At 49.7% G+C, this 26,547-nt stretch overlaps 1 protein-coding gene across 1 annotated transcript; it reads left to right on the top strand.

The window, feature by feature from the left end:
• Nucleotides 1–11,564: 11,564 nt before the first annotated feature.
• Nucleotides 11,565–25,651, top strand: Fgfr4 (fibroblast growth factor receptor 4). The gene is given in 19 exon segments (XM_059262266.1): nucleotides 11,565–11,667; nucleotides 14,461–14,594; nucleotides 15,222–15,485; nucleotides 15,575–15,655; nucleotides 15,767–15,933; nucleotides 17,594–17,717; nucleotides 18,238–18,428; nucleotides 18,547–18,685; nucleotides 19,046–19,239; nucleotides 19,322–19,467; nucleotides 19,551–19,672; nucleotides 23,453–23,563; nucleotides 23,658–23,848; nucleotides 24,281–24,403; nucleotides 24,510–24,580; nucleotides 24,831–24,903; nucleotides 24,905–24,969; nucleotides 25,203–25,308; nucleotides 25,429–25,651. Coding segments are annotated over 18 exon segments (2,397 nt in total). The 5' UTR covers nucleotides 11,565–11,667; nucleotides 14,461–14,512; the 3' UTR covers nucleotides 25,576–25,651.
• Nucleotides 25,652–26,547: the final 896 nt, after the last annotated feature.

Raw genomic sequence — 26,547 nt, 5'->3', positions numbered from 1 at the left:
CATCACACATGCACACAGCTCAACATAAATAAATACATTGTTAGAAGACAAAAGCAGCCGGGCAGTGGTGGTGCACACCTTTAATCTCAGCACTCAGGAGGCAAAGGCAGGTGGATCTCTGTGAGTTCAAGGCCAGCCTGGTCTACAAAGCGAGTTCCAGGAAAGGTGCAAAGCTACACAGAGAAACCTTGTCTCAAAAAATAAAAACAAAAACAAAAAAACTGTCCCAGCTTGCCTTGTTGACTCTCACATCCCCTCATGGCAGGGTGGGAGGTGTCACAAGACCCTCACCCGGTATCCATCCACTCCCTACTACCCATTGCTTGCGACTCAGCTTTAACTGCATGTGGTCTAGAGTATCGGCAAGAAAACGAGGGGAGGGGGTCCATCCATGCAGCTAGGGGACTGCCTTCATCCCTGCTGCCTAGACTTCCTGCTGTGGTCGTTTTGGGGAGAAGCACTCACAATTGTATGTAGTCCCTCACCAATGCTCAGTAAGGAAGTCCAACAAACTCATCTGTTCCCCAGAGTGAACTTTGGTTTATTGTGCCTCAATTTGTCTTTGGGACCTTAGAAAGAAGGGGAAGTATTGTTTACATCTCCCTCTGCAAAGGAATCTTAGAAACACTTCACATCACCAGGCAGTGGTGGCACACGCCTTTAATCCCAGCACTCGGGGGGCAGAGGCAGGTGGGTCTCTGTGAGTTTGAGGCCAGCCTGGTCTATACAGTAAGCTCCAGAACAGCCTGGGCTACACAGAGAAACCCTGTCTTGAAGAAGAAAAAGAAAGAAAGAGAGAAAGAAAGAAAGAGAAAGACAGACAGACAGAAAGAGAGAGAAAGAAAGAGAGAAAGATGGACAGAAAGAGAAAGAAAGAAAGAAAGAAAGAAAGAGAGAGAGAGAGAGAGAGAGAGAAAGAAAGAAAGAAAGAAAGAAAGAAAGAAAGAAAGAAAGAAAGAAAACAAAGAAAAACAAAGAAAGAAAGACAGGAAGGAAGGAAGGAAGGAAGGAAGGAAGGAAGGAAGGAAGGAAGGAAGGAAGGAAGGAAGGAAGAGATGTAACACAGAACAGCCCCAGGATGGACAGCTCCGCCCCTACCAATATGCTATGCATGCCCCCCCACCCCTACCCCAGGCCAGACATTGGTTAAGATATGTGGCCTCACTTCCCTGTGCCCAGGAGCTCATTTTTGTTACCATGGGATCCACCAGGGGATGTTCCTTCTAGGTCTTCCTAGCCCTGCTCCCAGCATCACTGGCTTTCTGGATTGGATGCTGTCCACTGGCAGAACATTGAAAGGTGAACTCTGCCACAAGGAGTGCTCTTCAAACCTAGAAGAGGGCTTAGACAACACACACCCCGCTATAGGTTGCTATGAGCTTGGGAAAGAATGGGCCTTACGGAAGTTAAAGATGATGTCCACATACTAGCCTTTCCTTCCTTCTCTCCTCTCTCCCTCCCTCCCTCCCTCCTTCCTTCTTTCTTCCTTCTTCCTCCCTCTTTTCTTCCCCCCTCCCTCCCCCTTTCCTTCCTTTTCTCTGAGATGGTAGCCCAGACTGGCAGATTAGCCTAATTCATGAGAAGCCCCCTTTCTCAGCCTCCCCGGTACTCACCTCTTGGGGAGCGAGCCATGGTGCCTAGTTGCTTGGCTTTTATTTTCTTTTGGGGGCATGCTGGGGCTCCAGCTCAGGGCTCAGCTACATCCTGGCTCTCACAATTTTTTTTTATGTCCTTCTTTTCAAGATGTCAGATTTAATCTCCACCTTGCAATGGTTGAGTCACTTCTTTATATATATAAAATTTTCATTTTTTCGAGACAGGGTTTCTCTGTGTAGTTTTTTGTTTGTTTTTTGTTTTTTTTAGGGGGGGGTTGTTTGTTTGTTTTTAAAGATTTATTTATTATGTATACAATATTCTGTTTTCATGTATCCCTGAAGGCCAGAAGAGGGCGCCAGATCTCATTACAGATGGTTGTGAGCCACCATGTGGTTGCTGGGAATTGAACTCAGGACCTCTGGAAGAACCTCTGAGCCATCTCTCCAGCCCTGGGGTTTTTTTGGGGTTTTTTTTTGTTTTGTTTTGTTTTTGTTTGTTTGTTTTTGCCTGTCCTGGATCTCGCTCTGTAGACCAGGCTGGCCTCGAACTCACAGAGATCCGTCTGGCTCTGCCTCCCTAGTGCTGGGATTAAAGGCGTGCGCCACCACCGCCCGGCGGTTGAGTCACTTCTAACAAATAGAATATGGCAGAATGACCAGACTGCTTGGGGTGGACAGAACAAGGACCCAGAGATAAGAGCATCTGTTGTTCTTCTAGAGGACTTGAGTTTGGTTCCAGCACCCACATGGTGGCTCATAACCATCTGCAACTTCAAATCCCAAGTTCCCAGGGAACTGACAACTTCTGACTTCCCCAGGCACACACATGATGCACATACAAACATATGGACCAAACACTCATATAGATAAAAATAAAATAATTATATTGAATAACTTATATTTTAAATGGCCAGAGTGATTTCTGAAGTGTGTACTAGCAGATGTTGCAGCAGCCACCTTCTCTCTCAGACTTCTGACTCAGCATAGTCAGAGTCAGAAGAGTGCAGTGAGGACCCTCAAGTGGCCAATGGAAAAGCTCTCAGCCCAAAATAGGAGATCTCCTACCAATAACTAAGATTCTTGCCAGGTGGTGGTGGCACACGCCTTTAATCACAGCATTTGGGAGGCAGAGGCAGGCAGTTCTCCATGAGTTTGAGGCTAACCTGGTTTACAGAGCTAGTTCCAGGACAGCCAGGACTCCACAGAGAGACCCAGTCTGGAAGAGAGGGACTCTTAGTGGCGTTAGGCTCCAGTCATCCTCCTACTAGCCCATCGGTTCATTTTCTTGTAAAAATCCAGTTTTAACAATGAATACCAGAAGTCAGTTTGGCAAGAATACCCTACCTCAGGGTCTGATCACCCTTGACATCTGACTTGGCTCCCATGCTCCACCCACCCTCTATGCACTTGCTCGCTACCCACCCGGCCCCTGGAGTCTCTTCAACATGGAGTGTCTGCTGCAAGAATCATGCTAGTTGGGCAGAATCCCCCTTATCCCTGATGTCTCCTCTTAGTCGTTTTCCGCCCACTGAGCCCACAGGCTCCTTGGTTCTAAGACCTCACTTGTCCATGCTGCATTTAGAGTTTCCCCATCTCTGTCCCCGACTAAAAGATCCAGGACAGTAGCAGCCCCTGTCCCTATTACAATTGTCCTAAATAAGCTCTTCCTCATTAATCTGTACCAAATATATCCGCCTTGGGTTTTATTTTGTTGATTGATTTGGTTGGGTTTTGTTTGTTTATTAGGTGTTATTTTGCTTTGTTTTGAGACACAGTCTCATGCAGCCTAGGCTGGTCCCAGCTTCACATCTGGGAGATAGAGACAGAAGGATCAGAAATTCAAGGTCATCTTCCAGTACTGTGCTCAAGGCCAACCTGGGCTACATGAGACCCCTTCTAAAAAAGAAAAAGGTGCTGTGGGTAAAGCCGTTTCCTCTTCCTTTTCTTCTTCCGCCCAAACACACGTCACCGTGAGCTCGTCACTCTGGAGTGCATAGCCCTTCACTGCCTCTGCAGCTGTCTCCTGACCAGTCTGCAGATATCCCAGTGACACCTTGTTTCCCAGCTACAGGACACCCTAGCCAAGCCCTCCAGCACCCATCCGAGGGGTTCACACCCTAGAGCCTCCGCACCTGCTGCTCCTCTGCCCAGCAGTGTCCTTCCTCTGGCGTGCCTGCCTCTCTTTCCAGATGTCTCACCAGATACCAGCAGTTCAACATCCTGAACTTTCCTCAGATGTTCCCGCTTCAGCCTCCTGACTATACATTTGTGCCCAGGTTTCTCTCTCAAAACAGCCCCTCAGTTCTTTGCTGTTACCCTAGTCCTCCTGTACTTCCAGTCAGTCCATGGGAGTCTGTGTGACTTCTCCTTGTCTGTTTCGGAGTACATGCACCCCAAACCAGCCAGGTGTGGTGGCTCCGACCTGTAATCCCAGCACTCAGGAGGCTAGCCTGGATCGCGCAGTAAGTTCCAAGCCAGTCTGGACTATAGAGTGAGAACCTACCTTTTAAAAAAGGGAGGATGCCTGGAGAGATGGTTCTGCAGTTAAGAGCACTTGCTGGGTTCAATTCCTAGCACCCACATGACCATCAACCATCTGTAACTCTAGTTCCAGAGGATCCTATGCCCTCTCCTGGCCTCCCTGGCACTGGGCATGCATATGGTACACATATGTACATGCAAGCAAAAACACCCATAAACATAAATAAATCTTGTTTGTGTTTGTTTTGTTTTTTGAGACAGTGTCTCACCATGGAACCCTGGCCTGGGGCTCATTTTATAGACCAATTTGGCCTGGAACTCACAGAGATCCTCCTGTCTCTGCCTCTCAAGTGCTAGGATTAAAGGCATGCACCACCACATCTGGATAAAACTTTAAAAGAAGTAAATAAATAAATAGAGGCAGCAGGATGGCTCAGAGGATAAAGGCACCGGCTGCCAAGCCTGATGACTGACCTGTGTTCAATCCCCAGAACCCACATAAAGGTGGAAGGAGAGAATGGACTCCACAGAGGTGACCTCTGATCCCCACACACATGTTGTAGCACAAGTCCTCCAAAGATAATAAATTTAATATAACTTATAAAGGAATCTTCTATCTCTCGGGCTATTGTGATTTACTTAGAAATGAGCATAAGCATAAACCCCAAGCATGGGAACCATCTGGGTTCTGCACTGGGACTAATTAAGACTCCCTGGGGAACTGCAAATGTGGACGCCTTGAGCTGCTTAAGAGAGTTGCCTATGAGGAAGCCAGCACAAAAACAGAAGGGCAAAGAGACGGTGTGTGCCTGGATTCAGCCATATCTGAAACAAAAAATTACCTCTCTCTCTCTCTCTCTCTCTCTCTCTCTCTCTCTCTCTCTCTCATTTGGGTTTTAGTTTCTCTCTTTTTTTAAATAGGCTTGGCTGACTGGAACTCACTATGTATAGCAGGCTGGGCTCAAACATGTGGGAGACCTTCCATCCCCATTCTGCTGGGACGACAGACGTTTACCACCACAACCAGCTTGGCAAGTAGACAAGGCTGACTGAGAATTTGCCGCAATCATCCTGCTTCTGCCTCTCAAGTTAAGGATCACAGGCTCACGGGCATGTGCCACTTTGTTGCTTCCTTAAAGTCTTTCAAAGTCCCTCTTGGTCACAGAGCCTTGCCTACATTTCTGGACAACTGTTGGGTCTAAAGTGGCTGTGTCAGCACTGACCATGCTTTGCTGAGCGTGTGTCAGCATCGATCTTGTGCCTTTCACATCAATCATTACATTGAATCATCAGGAAAGCACCACACTTCACAGGAAGTCAAACAGGCTTGGAATGACATCTCCATGGTCCCAAAACCAGTTCGTTTTCAGATGCAACCTTAAACAACCACTCAATTGCTATCGCTGGCCGTGTGTTCTGACCATTGAACTGAACCTCCTGAAGCCTGCATGAACAGGAGAAAACAGGGTATAAAGAGAGGGTGGAAGGGCTGGAGAAATTACTCAGTGGTTAGGAGTGTGTACTGCTCTTGCAGAGGACCGGAGTTCAATTCCTAACACCATGTTGGGTGGCTCATAATTGCCTGTAGCTCCAGCTCCAAAGGATCCAAGAACATCTGCAAACATGCACATGCACACACAAAAATAATAAAAATAGTCTTAAAATAATAAAAGAGTCTGGAGGGGGGCGAGAGAGGATGGCTTAGCAGTTAAGAACACACGTTGTTCTTACAGAAGACCTGAGTTTAGTTCCCAGCACTCAAAACTGCCCGACTCCAGTTCCAGGGGATCTGACACCCTCTTCTAAACTCTGTGGACACTTGCTCTCACACATGCACATTCCAACAAACAGACACACACATATACACATACTTTAAAATAAAAAATAAGAGGGCTGGAGAGATGGCTCAGAGGTTAAGAGCACTGACTGCTCTTCCAGAGATCCTGAGTTCAATTCCCAGCAACCACATGGTGGCTCACAAACATCTGTAATGAGATCTGGCGCCCTCTTCTGGCCTGCAGGCATACATGCAGACAGAACACTGTATACACAATAAATAAATAAATCTTTAAAAAAAATAAATAAATAAATAAAAAATAAATCTCAAAACAAAAGAGGTTGGAAACTAGGGTCAATGGTACATGTCTGCAATCTCAGTATTTGAGAGGCAGAGGCAGGAGGATTGCTGCAAGTTCCAGGCCATCCAGATTGACATAGCAAATTCTAGGATAACTAGGCCCTCAAAGTGAGACCCTGTCCCCAAAGCACACAAACAACAACAACAAAAAGAGATTGGAAAAAAATCGTAATAACAACCCATCAATTCTGAGCATTGGTTATGTCTATGGTTACCATGTGTGCTCGTTTTTATGTGTAAGGTAGGGGTGTTTTGCCTACATATATGTCTGTGCACCACATGCCTGCAGTGCCCTTGGAATCCAGAAGAGAACTACTAGTCGCCATGTGAGTGCTGAGGTCTGATCCTGCTCCTCATCAAGAGCACGCAGTACTCTCAGCCCCTGAGCTATCTCCAGCCCTGCCCTGTGCAGTCTTCCTGTCGTGTATCAATTACTCACAGGGATGTGGTCTAAGAACATGACTTATTATTCATTATTGTGCAAACATCTTGAACGAATTATATATATCTCATAGCCTACTGCTCCTAGGCTACAACTCTTACAGCATATTACTGTACTGAATACTGTAGACAATTTTAACACAATGGTGTTTGTGTATCCAAACATCGAAGCACAGTAAAGGTACAGTAAAGTACTAGTTGTTGGAATTTTCTCTCCACTGTAATCTTATGGGACCACCATCGAATGTGTGGTCTGTGGTTGACTAAAACATCTTAATATAACATGTTGCTATATTTTAAAACTCTCTCAAAATAAAAATTGTTTTAAAAGAAAGAAATGAAGCAAAGAAGAAAGATGAGGCCTGGGTCAGAGGATGGGATCAGAACTAGGGCCAGGTTTGAGCTGGCGTGGGGCCTGGGCAGGGGTTGGGCTGGCTCAGTAGCAGCCCCTTCACACACAGCTCAGTGTTTCCTGAGCCAGGCTGCTGGCCAAGAGCAATATCACCGGCACCAGGCAGCCTCTGCCCTCTCCCCCAACAACTCTACCCCCAGGCAGGTAGGCGTAGATGAGGACTGGCCTCCAGAGACCCTCCTTCCCCTGCCTGGCATTCCAGGAACACAGTATCTGTAAACTTCTACCTATAGCTTGGCATGCCATGGGTGCCTCATCAGTACTGGACTAGAAGGGAGGAAGAGGAGCACCTGCCCAGCCCCCACATCCCTGGTCCCCGTCCTGTCCATGCTCCTTCTAGTGAGTCTCTGCTTTCTAGGAAATACTGGGAGCCTAGAAGCCAGTGTAGTGGCCCCACCTATGAGTACTTGGGAGGATACGTAGGAAAATTGCCGAAAATTCAAGGCCAGCCTGATCTACATAGTGAAAGCCAGGGCTATATAACCAGGCTGTTACACACACTCTCACTCACACAACTCTCTCACACATACTTTCACACACACAGTCGCACTCTGACACACACAAAGGTAACAAAAACAAGAGAATGAAGCCCTCCTACCCTCTCTCTTGTCTCTTTCCTTTCCTCCAGTAATCTTACTTATCTGCCTAGAGGTGGAGTCTGCTTTACTGCCTTACCCATGGAATTTAAAATAGTTCATGAAATCAGGGTGTGGCGGTGCACACCTCCCAGCACAAAAAGGAAGGGAAGGGAGGGAAGGAGGGCAGGAAGAACGTATTAAAAAAAGAAAGAGAATAGTGCACGTGGGAAGTGAGGGATGTGGCGGAAGTGTGTTGGACCCTGTAGAACAGGGCACACCACACAGCAAACCTTTAATAAAATACTTACCAGTTGACTGTGTGAGTGAATGAATGACCCTGTGGGAGTCAAGGTTGTGAAAGCAGGAAACAGTTCAGCCAAGAGACTTGAGATTTAGAGAATATATCTTGGGAACGGGGTGGGGGTCAGGGGGAGCAATCTGAGGGCCTTGGGGATCTTGGGAGACAGTGGGGTTACAGGAACTGTCTATAGAAACTTGTAGTTAATTAGCACTGGGCTCAGGAGAACCTGGGAACACCCCAGAACTGGAATGAAATCTGTGCTGTAGGATCTAGCTTCTGCTGTCAGCTCACCATGGACTGACCCCCAAGACTGTATTTAATAAGGAGAGTCCTCAGAGGGCCAGGGGAAGGAAGGACCTGAAGTTCCAAGGCCATCTCTCTTCAAGGCAGGCCCCAGGCTAGAAACCTCCTTCCTCCTGGGCAATGCTGAGGGGCTAGATTCTGGACGGGAATCGTCATAAACTTTTTCTTTTCTTTTTCTCCCCCAACCCCACCCCATATGTGTATGTATGTTTGAGTTTTTCTTGAGACAGGTTATCACTCCATAGGTCTAGCTGTTCTGGAACTCACTAAATAGCCAAGGCTGGCCCCTCAAACCCAGGATCCTCCTACCTCAGCCTCTGGAGAGCTAGGATTCCAGGCGTGAGTCACCACTTCCTGGTTAGGATAAGCTGCTTTCAAAAACAATGGTAACTAGTGATTTTCTGATTTATCTTTGGGAAGAGACAATTCTTTTTGTTAGAGAAAAGAAAGGGAAAACTAAAGAAACAATGTTGCCAAAATGTTGCTCGGTGTGCTAGTATGAGTTCAAGGTTAGTCAGAACTGCGCAGTAAGACTGTCTCAAATACACACAACAGAGAGAGAGAGGGAGGGAGGGAGGGAGGGAGGGAGGGAGGGAGGGAGGGAGGGAGAGAAAGAGAGAGAGAGAGAGAGAGAGAGAGAAGAGCAAACCAACTTTTAGTTACACAAAGAAATACCGCTGTCTTTTTGAGAGTGAAAGTGAAAAGAGAGAGACTGATCTGAATAACAATACGGAAAGGCTGGACTGGGAGCACCTAGGTGGCTTCGGACATGCCAAGAACCCACAAGTTCCCGGGTATGATTCCCAGGATAAAATCAAATATGATTAAAATTGGAGGCTGGAGAGAGATGGCACAGTGGTTAAGGCCACTTGTTCATGCAGAAGACCCAGATTCAATTCCCGGCACCCTATGGTGACTCACAACCATTTATAACTCCAGTTCTAAGGGATCCAACATCTTTTTCTGGCCTCCAGGGCATTTCACGCATGTGGTGCATAGCCACACATGCGCACAAACCACACACAAAGTAATTAAATTTAAAAATAAAATAACTCACATTGAATGGTTGATGACAGAAACACACACACACACACACACACACACACACACACACACACCATAATAGCAAATCGATTTTTTTCTTTCCTTTTTTTTTTTTTTTTTTTTATTTTAAGGAAAGGCAGCTGCTCCTTTACAGGCAGGATCTCACCCCTGGGGGCAATAACCAGGAGCTGAGCAGGTGACCTGAGTTGTGTTTTCTTCCAAAGAGCTTTGGAGAAGCAGAATCCTGGGACTTCAGGTGAGACATGGCCTGGTTGGCTTCCTGGTTTAGCCACAGTCCACATGCTTGACAGAAGAGCTATAGATGGGACATACCTGGGCCAGGTGGGGATGAAGCTCTCTGAAGACACCTACTGTGTGCCAGACACTTGAGATACAAAGGTGAGGTCTGCAGTTTCAGTTCTTACTGCCCAGGAGCTTAACATTTCCCAAAAGCTTACACAATAACTATTCAGTTACAATCTAGAAAGTGTGCTGAAGAAATAATGATTCTAAGAGACCATAGGTCATATAGGAACATATGAATCCCCCTTTTGCAAGTCTCTTAAGGACCACACTATCATTTACTGATTTACTCAGGGGAAAATGAGGACCGGGCCAGGAGTAATAGTACTGAAACTTGAGGCCCATTTCTTTCTTCATTCTAAAAAAGGAAACTTGATAAGTTCACAAGGCTGTTCTGGGGCAGTGAACTGAGACCCAGGATCAACAAAAAAAAGTTAGTGAGGTCTGCACATGTGGACCAGACCACCATGCCATGCCAAAACTATCTGCATAAAAGATATGAGAAATCACTTGAAAATTCACTGTGGGCCTGGCTCTCATCCACAATCTCCCACCCAAGTACAAACCAGGCCTGGCCCCATGTAGTTTCTGCCATCAGATAAATTCAGAGTCCCAAAGTCATAGGCACACCTGTAATTGCAATGGTCTAGTAGCAAAGGCAGGAAGATCATTGCATGATGGAGGACAACCTGGTCTTCACAGAAGAGTGTCACACCAGCCAGGACTACATAACCAAATCCTGTTTCAAAAGACCAGACACAAATTGAACATTAAAGTTGAAGGGCCTGAGAAATAGTTCCCTGATTAAAACCCAGGCTACTCTTTCAGAGAGTCCAGTCTGTAACTCCAGTTCTAGGGAATCGAACCTCTTCTGTGTCTGCAGACAGTTAGACATGCGTGCAAGCAAAATAGTCATACACATAATGTAACATAAAAAGTAAAACTTTTTAAAAATTAAAGTTTAAAATGAAAGTTCAAAAAAGGGAGAGGGGCTGGAGAGATGGCTCAACGGTTAAGAGCACTGGCTGCTCTTCCAGAGGACCGGGGTTCAATTCCCAGCACCCACATGGCAGCTCACGACTGTCTGTAACTCCAGTTCCAGGGGGCCAGACACCTTCATACAGACATACATGCAAACAAAACATCGATGCACATAAAGTAAATAACTAGATCATATTTTAAAAGATAATTCCAACATTTGTTTGTTTATTACATTGGAGTTTGAACCTAGAGCCTCACTCACAGCAAATGCTCTGGCAGATGCTCGACCACTGTAATTCCAGCTTCCTGCTTTTTTTCTTTTTATTTTCAAACAGGGTGTCATTAAGTAGACTAGGCAGTCATCCTGCCTCAACCTCTGAGTAGCTGAGATGACCAGGACTGGCCCCATATGTATTTTGTTTATTTTTATTATTTATTTGTTTGTTTGTTTATTTATTTATTTACTAAGTTACTTACTTATTGAGGCAGGGTTTCTCTGTGTAGCCCTGACTGTCCTCTCTCTTGTAGACCAGGCTGGCCTCGAACTCAGAGATCCGCCTGCCTCTGCCTTCCAAGTGCTGGGATAAAAGGTGCGTGCCACCATCGCCCGGCTTGGATACGTATTTTAAATACTCTCTGAAGGTCGCTCAGCCAATGAACAAGACATCGCTCTATCTGATGTACTGCGATTGCACGGAAAACAAGAGGAGCCTGGTGAGTTCCAGACTGATGAAGAGCAAAGGGTAGAACAGGTGCACGTTAGACCTTGGAGGTTGAGCTAGGAGCCCTGGAGCAAAAGATGCCGAATCAGACCGGAGCCTGGGCGATCCTGTCCCACCTGGAGCTCCTGGACTAGGGTGCAGGGTTGACATTCGCACGGTCTCGGACCACGCCCCTCAGGATAGAACTGGTCCAGGAGGGGCGGAGCCAGGGGTGGGCGGGGCAGGCGGTGGGCAGCCCCCCGCCACGCTGCAGTTGCCTGGACATTCCTGGCTCTTCGGCCGGGGCGGAGGAGCTCCCGGCGGCTGAGCGTGCCAGCCCCGCCGGGATCGTGACCCGTGGGCGCGGGAACCAGGCGGCGGAGGAGCCAGGTGAGCTGGGTCCCCTGCAATGGGAGCCGAATCTAGCTCTGGGTGAGCCGGGCCCCACACTGCGCTCCCGGACGCCAGGGGGAGAGCGGCCGCAGAGCTCCGGAGCTGTCCCCTCCAGCCCCGGGGACCTTGGCGCCCGCGCGGCGGGAGTAGTTGGGTGGAGGGGGCGGTAAATCAGTAACCCGCAGCGCACACAGGGCCTTTTGTCCCCCTCCGTTCAAAGAGCACCCTGGTCACCGTTCTAGTTACTTATTGCCCACCGGGCGGGGGCGATGGGCCAGCTGTCTGTGCAACTAAATGAGGACTGATGACTTGCACCTCTGTCTGAGGGTGACGGAGTGGGGCCACTAAAGTCAGAGCGCTGTCGTCCTTGGGCCGGTACCCGGCAGTGTGCTGGACATAAAGATGAGGAAACCAGCGTTGGGAGAGGAGCTCCCCATCCTGTGAGTGCGGGAGGGTGGAGAACTCAATGCTATCTGATGACAGTCTCTGGTCCCAATTGTTGGCGATCTTCAGCGGCCAGCCGCGGTGACCAGACCAAGGACTCTGTGGTTGTGAGTTCAAGGCAGCCTGGGAATGGGAATAAACCCTCCCCGGACCTGTCCACCCCTTGGGGCGCTAGAGAGACCCTCTCTGCTTCGCAGGGTGTGGTAGGAGTCTTTTGCAGATGGGCTGACCAAACTGAGGAGAGGGAAAGGTCAAGGTTCTAAGGCAAGAGGGGCACAATGGTACAGGCAAGAAAACAAATGTGCTGGACTTTAGAATCTCCTAAAGAAACTAAAGGGACAAACAGTGGGATTAACAAGATTGACACCGGCATTTAAAATGAGGCCTAGAAAAGCTGGGCTTGGCACATGGGCTTTAACCGGCACTAGCCGGGCTGAGGCAGGAAGGAGGCTCACAGTTTGAAGGCCTGTTTGGTTTACAGAGTGAGTTTCAAAGCCAGCCCGCCTGATCAACTTTGGTAAGACCTTGTCTCAAAATAAGAAAAAAGATGAAGGAAGTAAAAAGAAAACGATGGCCTGCAGTTAACCCTCAAGAGCCTGTAATCTGGGTCATAGTGTGAATGGCTCAAACAAATAAACAAACAAACAAACCCGCTGGAAGGTAGAAGGTTAAGGACTAAGAGTTGTCAAGATTCCAAGCAAAACATGACCAGGACCTGGCCTAAGTAAAGGCAGGGGAATGGGATACATTGAAGAATGATTGAGGTGGTTAAATGGGCTGACTGTAGGGGGCAGCGGGCTGAGGAGAGAGGGTGTAATGGGCAGCGTTCCCAGTTTGTTAAAATATGGAATGCAACTTTTAAGAATCATGCTGTTTTCTTTGACAGTACATACACTAAAGTTGCACTGATACAAATTCACAAAGCAGCCAGGCGGTGGTGGCACACGCCTTTAATCCCAGCACTCGGGAGGCAGAAGCAGGTGGATCTCTGAGTTTGAGTCCAGCCTGGTCTACAAAATGAGTTCCAGGACAGCCAGGGTTATGCAGAGAAACCCTGTCTTGAAAAACCAAAACCAACAAACAAAAAACCAAACTCACAAAGCTTTCCATACTTAAAAAGCATGCTCTGGGGTTAGGAATGTAGCTCAGTAGTGGAGCATTTGCCCAACGTGAGCAAGGTCCTGGAGAAAAAGAATACTGATCCAAAGATGCCAGTGCCACCTGGACAGATAACAGACCTGCCACCAGGACTAGGTAGCAAGACTGTATGTCCCTGGGACTACAATGGTCCCCGCTCAAGTTAAGGCTTAGCTCTGGGTCTTCCTTTTGGGAAACAGAGATCCTCCATTTGGACAAGGGTTACTAGATGTGGTGAGTGTGTGCATCATACTTAATGGCAACCGTTTGGAAGCAGAGAATGACTGGCGGCTAAGGCGGGCAAAGGGTGGCAAGTGAGCAGTCAGTGTGGGGCCGGGGAGCATATCTCACCATCACCCTGTGTATGCCACCCCTCCGTGTTTGTCTCTTTTATCGCTGAAGCAACCCTATGATGATAATGGTCCATAAAGGGACAAAGACAGGTCTTGTCGAGAATCAGGATTTGGGTTTGTCACTACCAGACATGTAAAATCTGTGTTATTTACAAAACCAGCTAAACATGAATTCAGCTCAGTGGCAGTGTTTGCTTAGCAAGGAGGTCTTGAGTTTAATCCCCGACTCTGCAAAAACAATAAGCAAAACCAAACAAGCTCCTACATTGTCTAAGATGAAGTTGGGAGGGTACAAACCAACTGGTGTCCCCAGTATGCATTTCTGGCTCAGAACGAGGAAGAGTGTCCTTAATTTAGACAGTGCCTTGTTAGAGGAGAGCACCCAGCCGCTGGAAGGATTCCAAGCTGGACATGGAAATGTCAGTAATGCTAAAGAGTGGGGTCCTGTTAGACAGCATCCAGATGCTGAAGGCTGGCCTTGGATTAGATTTCACTTTTCTTCTTTAACTCCTCAGCAATGAATCCATTTATTCAGCAAAAAAATAAATAATGTGTACTGAGAGCGAGCAAAAGATATGTCACCATCTCTGCTTCCTTCCCAGAAAGGAATCTTAAAACTGCTCTTTCTGTGAAGACATGCCAGGGTCTCAGTAGGACCCAAGGCAAGCAGGAAGTCCAGCACCCCCGCTGCAGAACCTCCTGTGGGGAGGCCTTGGGCACTGGCAGCAGCAGTCCTGGTTTCAGCCTTGGCTCTACTACCGTCTGACTGGGGTTTGGATGAGGCTGCCGACGGCTTTCCATCTGCGTCCCCAGAAAAAAGTGCGCATGTAACAGGAACTCTTTCCCCCTGTTTCAGGAAGGTGGTCAGTGGAAAGTCTGGCCTGGGTCCTGAGAACAGCTGGGAGGAAATGTGGCCGCTGTTAGTCCTATTGAGCGTCCTTCTGGGGACACCAGCCTTGTTCCTTGAGGCCTCTGAGGAAATGGAGCTGGGTATGGCCTCTAAGGTGGGAGAGGGTGGCAGGGAAGGGGCTTCTGGCTGAGCGAAGCTGGAGGGATGCGGGCCCTGGCCCCAAGAAGGTGGCGGCAGGGTGGGGCTCGAGCACTGAGATTCACTCTCTGGCTCTTAGCAGCACCCTCCTATCTGTATTTCTACAAGAAAGAATTAGCCTTGAGGGCACAGAGCCCGGGCTAGGCTGCAGAGCCAGCGGTGAGCCCCTTGGCTGTATGTATATGTGTGTGGTTCTGTGCACTGGGTGTGCTGGTTGGGAGGTCCAAGCAGCATGTGTGATGTGTGTACCCAGTATAGTGTGCCTCAGAAGTGTGGCATGTGTCCTGTATGGCACCTATAGCATGTACCTTGTGGGTGTATGTGTGTGTATTTGGGCAGTAGCATGTCTAGCATGTGTGCCAAGTGTATGTGTGTGACAACTCCCAGAAAAAGTGTGGCATTGGCCCTATGCAAAGCATTTGTAGCATGTAATCATGTGTGTGGAAATAGCATGTGTCACAGGATCTTTGGTTCCACGTGTGTGGCATGTTCTCTGTATGTGTGTATGTATGGGGGGGGTGCCTCGGATGGAACTATGAGTGTCACTGACTTCTCCCATCTGCCCTCAGAGCCCTGCCTAACCCTGACCCTGGACCAGCAGGAGCAGGTGCTGACTGTGGCCCTGGGGCAGCCTGTTCGGCAGTGCTGCAGGCGGAATGAGCGTGGTGGTCATTGGTACAAGGAGGGCAGACGTCTAGCATCTGCTGGACGAGTACGGGGCTGGAGGGGCCGCCTGGAGATCGCCAGCTTCCTCCCTGAGGATGCCGGCCAATACCTCTGCCTGGCACGCGGTTCCATGACTGTCTTACACAATCTTACCTTGATTATGAATGGTAAGAGGTTCTGAGAGGGAGTTTAAGGGTGCCTTGGGAAAGAAACCCTCTCTCTTGGACTTCAGATGCCTTCCTTTGTCCCTGAATAGATTCCTTAACCTCCATCAATAACGATGAGGACCCTAAGACCCTCAACGGCTCCTCAAGTGTGCATGTTTACCCCCAGCAAGGTTGGTATGTCTTCTCAAGGACTCCCCCCACTACTTATCTGGTCACTGAGAAGAGACCTGTGTGGGAGCCAAAGTCACCTCAGGGCTCCTAATTAGGGGTTCTCCCTCTAGCACCCTACTGGACACACCCCCAACGCATGGAGAAGAAACTGCATGCAGTGCCTGCTGGGAACACTGTCAAATTCCGCTGTCCAGCTGCAGGCAACCCCATGCCCACTATCCACTGGCTCAAGGATGGACAGGTCTTCCATGGGGAGAATCGCATTGGAGGCATTCGGGTGAGTCTCCATTTCCAAGTCCATCTGCTCCTCCATTCTCATTTTTCCCATATAGCCCCTCACATAGATCAATATATCTAATGAGGAAGGTAATTACAGAGCCCCAGACAATGGACAGCTCTGGCTCAGGTTCCCAATCTGCCACTCACAAATTTTTCCCTCTCAGCCTTAGCAGCAACTAACTCCTTTTGTGTTCTGGTGGAGTTCTCATTGTCGATGATGACGTTTATGGGGAAGGGGCATTAAAGATTGATTTTTTTAAATTTTTATTTATGTGTGAGTAAATACCATGTGCATTGGTGCCCACAGAGACTAGAAGAGGGCATCGGATCCCTGGGAGCTAGAATTATCTAGGCAACTGTGAGCTGCCTGGACCGGGTGCTGGGGACCAAACTCAGGTCCTCCAGAAGAGCAGCAAGTGCTCCTAACCACTGAGCCATCTCTCCAGCCCTGATGATGCTGGTTTTGTTTTTGTTTTGTTTTGAGACAGGGTCTCTCTATGTAGCCCTACCTGCCCTGGAACTCACTATGGAGACCAGGCTGGCCTCAAACTCACAAAGATCTGCTTGCCTCTGCCTTCCAGGTGCTGGGACTAACGGCATGCACCACCTCACCTGGGGTGATGATGCTGTTTTTGAGACAGGGTTTTACTGTAGAGTTCAGACTAGTCTCCAGCTGCAGGCTCCTGAGTAGCATCTCCTGTAAAGTGGGAAGGAAGACTGATAGGTGATAAAGTGACTGATAGGTGCCATAGGCTTTATTTGAGGCTGATACTTACAGGCTGTTCTCTATGCTGTAAAGAGGAGCCTCAGACTCAGAGTGGGCAAAGACTAGCATGAGGGTTCTCAATTTGTGGGTCACGACCTTTTCACAGGGTTCTCATATCAGATATCCTGTATATCAGATATTTGCATTACAATTCATAACATTATCAAAATTACAGTTATGAAGTAGCAATGACAATAATTTATGGCTGCGGGTCTTCACGACATGAGGAACTGTATTGGGGGTCACAGCATTGGGAAGGTTAAGAACCACTGGTCTAGCACAAGGAAGCATACCTAGGTAGGGTACAGCTAAAACCCAAGACTTGAACTAGGGTTCAGATGGTGGGGTTTTGTTGTTGTTGTTGTTATTGTTTGTTTTATTAGTTTGTTTGTTTGAGACGTGGTCTCACTGTGTAGTCTTGACTGGCTTGGAATTCACTTTGTAGACCAGACGGGCCTTGAACTCACATCTTCCTGCTTTTGCCTTCCAAGTACTGGGATTAAAGGTGTGAACCACCATGCCTGGCCTTCAGACACTTATTTTTTGGGGATTTATTTATTTTATGCGTATGAATGTCCTGCAGAAGTTAGACAAGAGTGTCAGATTCCCTGGAACTGGACTTAGAGATGGTTGTGAGCTACCATGTGGGTGCTGGGAATCAAATCTGGGACCTCTGCAAGAGCAGCCAGTGCTCTTGACTACTGAACAACCCCTCCAGCCCCATTAAGGCACTTCTTACAGCCTTCTTCTCTGTCTAGGGATCTCTGGCCTTAGCCTGATCCTCTCAGGGTCTAGGGAGATTGAGAAGAGCCTCATAGGCAGATTCTATCCTCCCTCTGCCCTGGCTTTCCTGAGTTTGGTGGTCTCCTATGGACACTCCCTCTACTTTCAGCTGCGCCACCAACACTGGAGCCTGGTGATGGAAAGTGTGGTGCCCTCAGACCGTGGCACATACACATGCCTTGTGGAGAACTCTCTGGGCAGCATCCGCTTCAACTATCTGTTGGACGTGCTGGGTGAGTGGATGGACTGCGGGGTAGGACAAACGATTTAACTTATCTTGGGCTCCATCCTGCCCTCAGGGTGGTTATCTTGTCTTGTTTTGGAGGCAAGGTAGAGTTAATTTTAGATGAGTCAGATAGCTTCGAGGATCAGAAGGAAGCAAAGCAGCCTGTGGACTGAAGGAGCGAAAGTCTGCCTAAAGAAAAAGTGAGAAGGGCATTCAGGCAGACTGCACAAGCCGAATTCAGTTCTTAAGAAAGTAATGCATTAGTGGCAGGTATATGCCATGGGTGCAGCATTTATGGGGGTGAGGGGCAGGCTGTGGAAGTTTTGAATGTGAGTCTGAGAAGCTGCCCTGGACCTAAAGGCAGTAGAGCCATAAAAAGTTGCCGGAGGGTAAACAGAAGATGGACAAGATCTGAGCTGCCTGTCCAGAGGTCCTTTCCTTGAACTGGAAGGGTAGCTGGGAGCAGGTAAACTGGGTGATTTCGTGGCTGCCACTGGTCAGGGTTGACGGCCTGGCCTGGCCCCCAGAGCGGTCCCCGCACCGGCCCATCCTGCAGGCGGGGCTCCCAGCCAACACCACAGCTGTGGTTGGCAGCAATGTGGAGCTGCTGTGCAAGGTGTATAGCGACGCCCAGCCCCACATCCAGTGGTTGAAGCACATCGTTATCAACGGCAGCAGCTTCGGCGCTGATGGCTTCCCCTACGTACAAGTCCTAAAGGTTCGGTTTCTGCCTGGGCCCCACCCTTTTCCCACTGGGGTGGGATGGTCCCCAACCACCCTCCCAGCTACAGTGTGGCCCCAGACCCTCCCGTGACTCAGTGTGTCCACTACTTCAGACAACAGACATCAATAGCTCAGAGGTAGAGGTCCTGTACCTGAGGAATGTGTCAGCTGAGGATGCAGGAGAGTACACCTGCCTGGCAGGCAACTCTATCGGCCTTTCCTACCAGTCAGCATGGCTCACGGTGCTACCAGGTGAGCACCTGAGGGGCCTGGGACAAGTACAGGCATCCTCTCTGGTCTGTTGTGGGCTATAGCCTGTTGGGTAGGCAGTTTCCTTGGCCTGTGGGAGGTACAATATTTACTTGTTTGGGACATTGTGCATGTTAGACAAATGCTTTCTCACTGACTTCAGCAGGGATATGTGTTTGATTTTACATGACTATCCATGTGACCCTCAGGGACATAAGACTTTGCATAACTGTGACTCTTTCAGTGTATGTGTCCCTGTGTGTGTTGGTAGCTGTGGGGGCCTAAGCGGGGGTGAGAGGGATGGTCATTCCATACACCGACTACTCAGCTTCTCTGTCTATGTTCTCCTAATGATGAGAACAGAGGAGGACCCCACGTGGACAACAGCAACATCTGAGGCCAGATACACAGACATCATCCTGTACGTATCAGGCTCCCTGGCTTTGGCTGTGCTCCTGCTGCTGGCTGGGGTGTATCACCGACAAGCAACTCACAGCCACCACTCCCGCCAGCCTGTCACCGTACAAAAGTTGTCCCGTTTCCCTTTGGCCCGACAGGTAACGTGCCCGTGCCCCCGCCCCCGCCCTGAATGGCTCTCAGCCTGACTCCAGCAGGCAGAACGAATCTCCCACTTTGCAGTTCTCTTTGGAGTCGGGGTCCTCTGGCAAATCAAGCTTGTCCCTGGTGCGGGGTGTCCGGCTGTCCTCCAGCGGCCCTCCCTTGCTCACGGGCCTTGTGAGCCTAGACCTACCTCTGGACCCACTTTGGGAGTTCTCCCGGGACAGGTACACTGAACAGGGTAAGGATGGGGATGCCAGCTCAAAAGTGGCACCCATAGATCTGAGGCATGGGCCTTTTTGATCTCCAGGCTGGTGCTCGGAAAGCCCCTGGGTGAGGGCTGCTTCGGGCAAGTGGTTCGTGCGGAAGCCTTCGGCATGGACCCCTCCCAGCCCGACCAAACCAGCACTGTGGCGGTGAAGATGCTGAAAGGTACGTGGCAACCTGGGCAGGCCATGCTGGGACCAACTCCACTGCTGGCCCCGGCAAGTGACTTCTGAGCCTCAGTTTCTCCTTGTCTCTCTATAGGGATGAATAATAGTCCCTTGCCTCTCAGGCTGAAGTTCATAGGACAGACATGTCTAGGACCCAGGACTTAGTAAATTCTTGATGCAGGGTGTGGAACTGGTTTGCTTAACGCTGGGTCACACTCTAGCCTGGGCTGACCTGGAAGTCACTCTGCAATCTAGCCTGGCCTAGAACTCGTAGTGATCCTATCTCATCCTGGCTAGCTCAGTGAATTTTAACCACTGGGTAATGATCCTTACCACATTTGTGGTAACTGGGGCTCTGGCCTCATAGCTCTGTCATTCACCCATGCCTTCTGCCTCATCCTCATCTACACCACTAAACTATACACCATCAGCACATAGTCCTCCCATTCCAAGTCTGTACCTTAGTATAGAATAGCTCTCGGTTTAAGGGGGCTGGAGAGATGGCTCAGAGATTAAGAGCACTGGCTGCTCTTCCAGAGGTCCTGAGTTCAATTCCCAGCAACCACATGGTGGCTCACAACCATCTGTAATGAGATCTGGTGCCCTCTTCTGGCCTGCAGGGGTATGTGCCGGCAGAACACTGTATACATAATAAACCAATAAATCTTAAAAAAAAAAAAAAAAAAAGTCCCTGTCTCAGGGCTGGGGAGATGGCTTAACCATTCAGAGTGCTTGCTGCCCTTGCAGAGGGCTCAAGTTCAATTCCCAGCACCTACATCAGGCAACTCAAAACCACCTGTAACTCCAGCTCCAGGGATTCGGACATCCTCTCTGGCCTCTGAAGGCACCCCACACACATGGCACACACACACACACACACACACACACACACACACACACACACACACGAGTAAAAATAAAATCTTAAAAAAAATACAAGTCCCAGGTTCAAGCTTGGTCTAGTGGCACAAGCTGTGATCACAGGTACTTGGGCAATTACGACAATAGGATGGTAAAACCAAGGCCTGCCTAAGATACAGATTGGAGTTCAAGTCCAGCCTGGACAACTTACCCTTTCCCAAAATATGAACAGGGCTGGCTAAATGTCTTGTCTAACCTGCAACGATATGGAAAATAAAAAGCCCAGACCTCAAGCAACATCCCCAAAGTGTCCTGCAGTGGCTTAGCGTTTGTCCATTGGAATCTCTTTTGCTTTTATTTTTTAATTTTTTTCCTGGTTTTTCAAGACAGGGTTTCTCTGTAGCTTTAGAGCCTGTGCTGGAACTCACTCTGTAGACCAGGCTGACCTCGAACTCACAGAGATCCACCTGTCTCTGTCCCCCAAGTGCTGGGATTAAAGGCATACGCCACTACCACCCAGTTGCTTTTATTTTTAGAAGTTTATTATTTTTTTTAGACAGGGTCATACTGTACAGTCCTGGTTGGCCTGTATAGACCAGGCTGGACTTGAACTCACAGAGATCCACTTGCCTCTGCCTCCCAAGTGCTGGAATTTCAGGCAATTATTGTTGCCTTCTGTGTGTAGTATGTGTGTAAGTGTGGGCACGTGTGAGCACACACCATCCTGTGCATGTGGCTGTCAGAAAACAACTTACGTGAGTCACTTTCAGGGATCGTGCTCGGGGCCATCGTGTCAGCTCCCTTATGTTTTCTTTTATGTGTTTATTATTTGTGTTTTGGTGGTTGTTTTTTGAGACAGTTTTTTGTTTGTTTGTTGTGTGTGTGTAGTCTTTGCTGTCCTGGAACTAGCTCTGTAGCCCAGGCTGGCCTTGAGTTCACAGAGATCCACTTGTCTCTACCTCTGGAGTGCTGGGATCAAAGGCATGCGCCACTACCACCTTACTGTTTTGTTCTGTGTAAATCCTATCATGCTTACTCAATCTCTTGCTGTTTAACATTATACTATTTGGTCCTAGCCGTCTTGCTGGCCCCCATTAGAACCTGTTGCTGCTGTCCCCAGTCACCTTTGCAAGAACAGCCCAGCCACTGTAATGTTCCCTCCCTCCCTCCCTCCTTCCCTCCTTCCCTCCCTCCCTCCCTCCCTCCCTCCACTCTGCACAGCTGGAGGCAGCTGGCACTTCTGGGAGGCGGTGATTGTGAAACAGGTTTCTTTATATTTAATGTGTGTCTGGGATAAGAATTATGTCTTTGTCCCAAGGCTTCTGGTCAGTCTTGGGGGCCTAGTCCCTGGTTCTTAGCCCTGTCTTCTCAAGGGAAGTCACGCAAGTCTCCTTCTCATAAGATAACAAGACCTCGGGGCGCTTCTTAGGAACTGTTACCTCACCCAAGGACTAGTTAGCACGGCTTCCTTCCTACCGGGAGCGTCTGCCTCTTTCCCACTCCATGGACCTGATCATAGAAAGGTCAGCTTTTAGAGATCTTTCATTTTCCGTCCTTGCAACTTTTGTGAGAGGTTCCGTGCAGTGTGTGTGTAGGTGTATGGGTGTGTGGGTACAGGTGTAGGTGTGCAGCATTGGGTGTCTTCCTCCATTACTCACCACCTTAGGTTTGGAGACACAGACTCTTGCTGAACCTGGAGCTTGCTGTTTCAACTGCACGAGCTGGCCCTCTAGCTACCACGGCCTCCACCCCCGTACCTCGAGTGTCAGCACGAGCTGGCCCCCTAGCTACCACAGCCTCCACCCCCCATACCTTGAGTGTCAGCACGAGCTGGCCCTCTAGCTACCACGGCCTCCACCCCCGTACCTCGAGTGTCAGCACGAGCTGGCCCCCTAGCTACCACGGCCTCCACCCCCCATACCTTGAGTGTCAGCACGAGCTGGCCCTCTAGCTACCACGGCCTCCACCCCGTACCTCAAGTGTCAGGGCCGAGGCTGCTGCACCCAGCTTTTATGTGGGTGCTGGAGATCTGACCCCTGGTCCACATGTCTGTGCAGCAAGCACTTTATCCACTGAGCATCTCCCCCGACCATTAAAGGAATGCTTTAGGCCAGGCATAGTGACACATGTCTTTAATCCCAGCAGTCAGGAGGTTGAGGCAAGCAGATCTCTGAGTTCGAAGCCAGCCTAGTCTACAGAGCTAGTTCTGGGACAGCCAGGGCTACAAAGAGAAACACTGCCTTGAATAAATAAATAGGATTTCTTTTTCTTTTTTTGAGATAGGGGCTCTTTATATAGTCCTGGCTGTCCTAGAGCTCGATATGTAGATCAAGCTGGTCTCAAACTCATGGAAGATTAAAGGTGTGAACCATCAACCTGGCCTGGAATTATTTTTAAGCATTATTTTTGAGAATTTCATACATGAGTACTGTGTTTACATCATTTTTACCCCACTCTATCCTCCTTCCAAATCTTCTCATGCTTCCCACTCCCTTTCAAATTCATGACCTCTTCTTTAAATACACACACACACACACACACACACACACACACACACACACACACACTGTTTTGAGGTTGTTGGGTTTTTTGGTTTTGGTTTTGGTTTTGGTTTTTTTGGTCTCATGTAGCTCAGGTTAGCCTCATATTTACCAAGTGCTACGATCAGAAGTGGGCTCTTCCATGCCTAGTTTTATGTTGTGGTGAGGACTGAATGCAGGACTTCTTGCTAGGCAAGCACTCTACAAACTGATCTACATCCCTAGCCCTAAAAGGCTTCTTTTGAGGCATACAGCCCAGCAGGTTTCAGTCCAGATCCACGCAAGCCTTGGACCAGTGTTCCTTGACCTACCCCCACCCTATGCTGTGCTTGTAGAGGTGAAGGGCAGCTTCCTCACTCCAGCTGTTGGCTTTGCAGACAATGCCTCCGACAAGGATTTGGCAGACCTGGTATCTGAGATGGAGGTGATGAAGCTAATTGGACGACATAAGAACATCATCAACCTGCTGGGTGTCTGCACGCAGGAAGGTAGGGCAGGGTCCAGGCTGCAGACCGGCAGTTGGGATGCAAAGACACAGTCTTGTCAGCCTTCCCACCCCCTGGCCCATGCCTACCCCTGTAGGGCCCCTGTATGTGATTGTGGAATGTGCTGCCAAGGGAAACCTTCGGGAATTCCTCCGTGCCCGGCGCCCCCCAGGCCCTGACCTCAGCCCCGATGGGCCTCGGAGCAGTGATGGGCCACTCTCCTTCCCGGCCCTGGTCTCCTGTGCCTACCAGGTGGCCCGAGGCATGCAGTATCTGGAGTCTCGGAAGGTGTGGACAAGAGACAGTTGTAGTGTGCTCTGGACCACTCTAACTCCTCCTTCTCCACACTACCATGCTGGGGGCACTCAATGTCCTCAGCTGCTCCTTCTCTGCCTGTTCACTGCTCTAGCCTTTATTTCACTCCCACACATATGCAGCTAACACTGCATGTCCCCGTGTGTAACACTGCATGGCCCCATTCTCTCTTCACCTATTCTAACCCACGGGCAAGGCAAATGAAGCCTCGGTGCAAGGGTGTGCTCTGAACATATATACATCTTTCTTTTGTTCCTGGTGCTGGGGATTCAGCCCAGGCCTTTGCCCATTCCAACTCTCATCTGTTCAGGGGGTGAATGACTCTAGCCCCTGGGCTTACTGTGAAATGATGAGCAGAACTCCCAGACACGTGTCCTGAGATACCCAAGTCTGCCCTCTTCTTAGTGCATCCACCGAGATCTGGCTGCCCGAAATGTGCTGGTGACAGAGGACGATGTGATGAAGATTGCTGACTTCGGGCTGGCCCGCGGTGTCCACCATATTGACTACTATAAGAAAACCAGCAATGTGAGGGACAGGGCAGAGATGCATGGGAGTGGTGTGGGGCTGGGGCTGGTATGGAAGGTCCAGGTCCTATGCAACTCAACACCATCGTCCCCTCCTCCTCCCTCAGGGCCGCCTGCCAGTCAAGTGGATGGCTCCTGAGGCCTTGTTTGACCGTGTATACACACACCAGAGTGATGTGTGAGTCCAGGAACTGGGGTCTCAGACATCAGCTGTCCTAGTCTCTCCCCTCAAAAAGGGCAAGGCACTTGCCAAAGTCACAAGACCCTAGAAGTTCCTCTGACTAGGTCTGGGGCTTGTGTGGGACCAGACTCCAAAAGAAAAGAGTGCCCTCCCTATCCCCAAGGGTGGATCATGATTGCTATAGCCCCTACCACAGCCTCAAAGAGGAAGGAAGTTGAGCCCTCCTGAGCCCCAATTCTGCCTCTAGGTGGTCCTTTGGGATCCTGCTGTGGGAAATCTTCACCCTTGGGGGCTCCCCATACCCTGGCATCCCAGTGGAAAGAACTGTTCTCACTGCTGCGAGAGGGACACAGGATGGACCGGCCCCCGACCTGCCCCCCCAGAGTTGTAAGGACACCCTCCCTTGCCCCACTTTCCAGACCTCCTCCTCCTCTGCCCTGGCTTTGGCCTCAAGCTTAGCCCTGGCCATAGAGCAGCACCCAACACACAGGCTCTCCTCTTCCTCTCCTTGGCTCTTGTTGCCCTGGGTCTGCTCTCTCTTTGAATTGCCCTGCTTATCCCAGGCCCCAGGGAGCCCACAGGGCTGGCTTTGCCCTAAACTTCTTTGACTCATTCCCAGGTACGGGCTAATGAGGGAGTGCTGGCATGCAGCGCCCTCTCAGAGGCCCACCTTTAAGCAGCTGGTGGAGGCACTAGACAAGGTCCTGCTGGCTGTCTCTGAAGAGGTACTGCCCACTCCTGCCCAGGCCTTCTCCCCACCCCCTCCCCGATCCCTTGGCCCAGAGACATAAACGTGAAGCATCCTGTCCCAGAGACTGGAAGCTGACCAGCTTTGTTCTTCACAGTACCTTGACCTCCGCCTGACCTTTGGACCCTACTCTCCCTCCAGTGGGGATGCCAGCAGCACCTGCTCCTCCAGTGACTCTGTTTTCAGCCACGACCCTTTGCCACTGGAGCCAAGCCCCTTCCCTTTCCCTGGGGTGCAGACGTGAGCATTGGAGCAAGGTTGTACGGGCTGGTAGGTCAGTGGCCGCGGGCCTCCTAGCTCAGCTGCAACCTGACCAAACACCTGACGTCCGGCAGCACCAGGCCCCTGACTTGAGGCCGCTGCTGTCCCAGATCTCCCGCCCTGCTTTGGGGAGGCCCACTCTTGGTCCTACAGTTCACAGTTCAGGCCTTCCACCCTAGCTTCATGCTCCCAACCCAGAGTTCAACTCTAGTCTCTGGGTCCTGACCCTGTCTTGGACTTACCTTCAGAGAAGCTGAGAGTTAGGACTTCATGTCCTGGGCCTTGGCACTCAGCTTCCATCTCAGGGGCTTGCTAGGCCTGGCTGCAAAGCTTTCGTCCCAAACTTTTCTGCTTCTCCAAACTACCTAGAGGTTAGAGGCCGATGGACCTCCTTGACCCCAGCCCCCAAGCCTCACCCCCATTGCTTGTCCAGGATCTTGGTGGAAGGAGCATCAGCTCTGGTGTCCCTGAGAGACTAGAAGCCTATGGAAAACACAGAAGATGGCATTTTATAAATTATTTTTTGAAATAAATCTGTGTGCCTGGTGTCTCCCCTGAGGGGCAGGGCGTAGGGTGGGAAGACTCCCCATGCTGGGAGTTATGTCTGGGTGACAGACTGAGGGCTGTGTGCCAGGCCTTTGGCTGGCCTCCACCTCCAGCTGTGCTACAGCAGACCCAGAAGCAGTTATGCACCTCTGCCACTGTCCACCCATCCTTCCGGAACCATCCTTGTGTACGCAATGGTGTGAGTGAGTGTTCATGGGCAGATGACCCACACTGCACCATCTGTAAGGCAGGCCCTTGTATCCTCTACATGTGCATGTATGCATGTTTGGCCCACAGCTGTCCTCTAGGGAGCTGGTGCCCCCTCCCCCATCTGCTCAGCATTAACCAAACTGACCGTTAACACAGCATGAAAACCTGAAATCAAGCCTCCAGCCACTGCCTGCTCCCA

Source organism: Peromyscus eremicus, chromosome 5, assembly GCF_949786415.1.
Source record: "Peromyscus eremicus chromosome 5, PerEre_H2_v1, whole genome shotgun sequence".
NCBI lineage: Eukaryota > Metazoa > Chordata > Mammalia > Rodentia > Cricetidae > Peromyscus > Peromyscus eremicus.
This window is presented reverse-complemented; position numbering and strand designations above follow the sequence as displayed.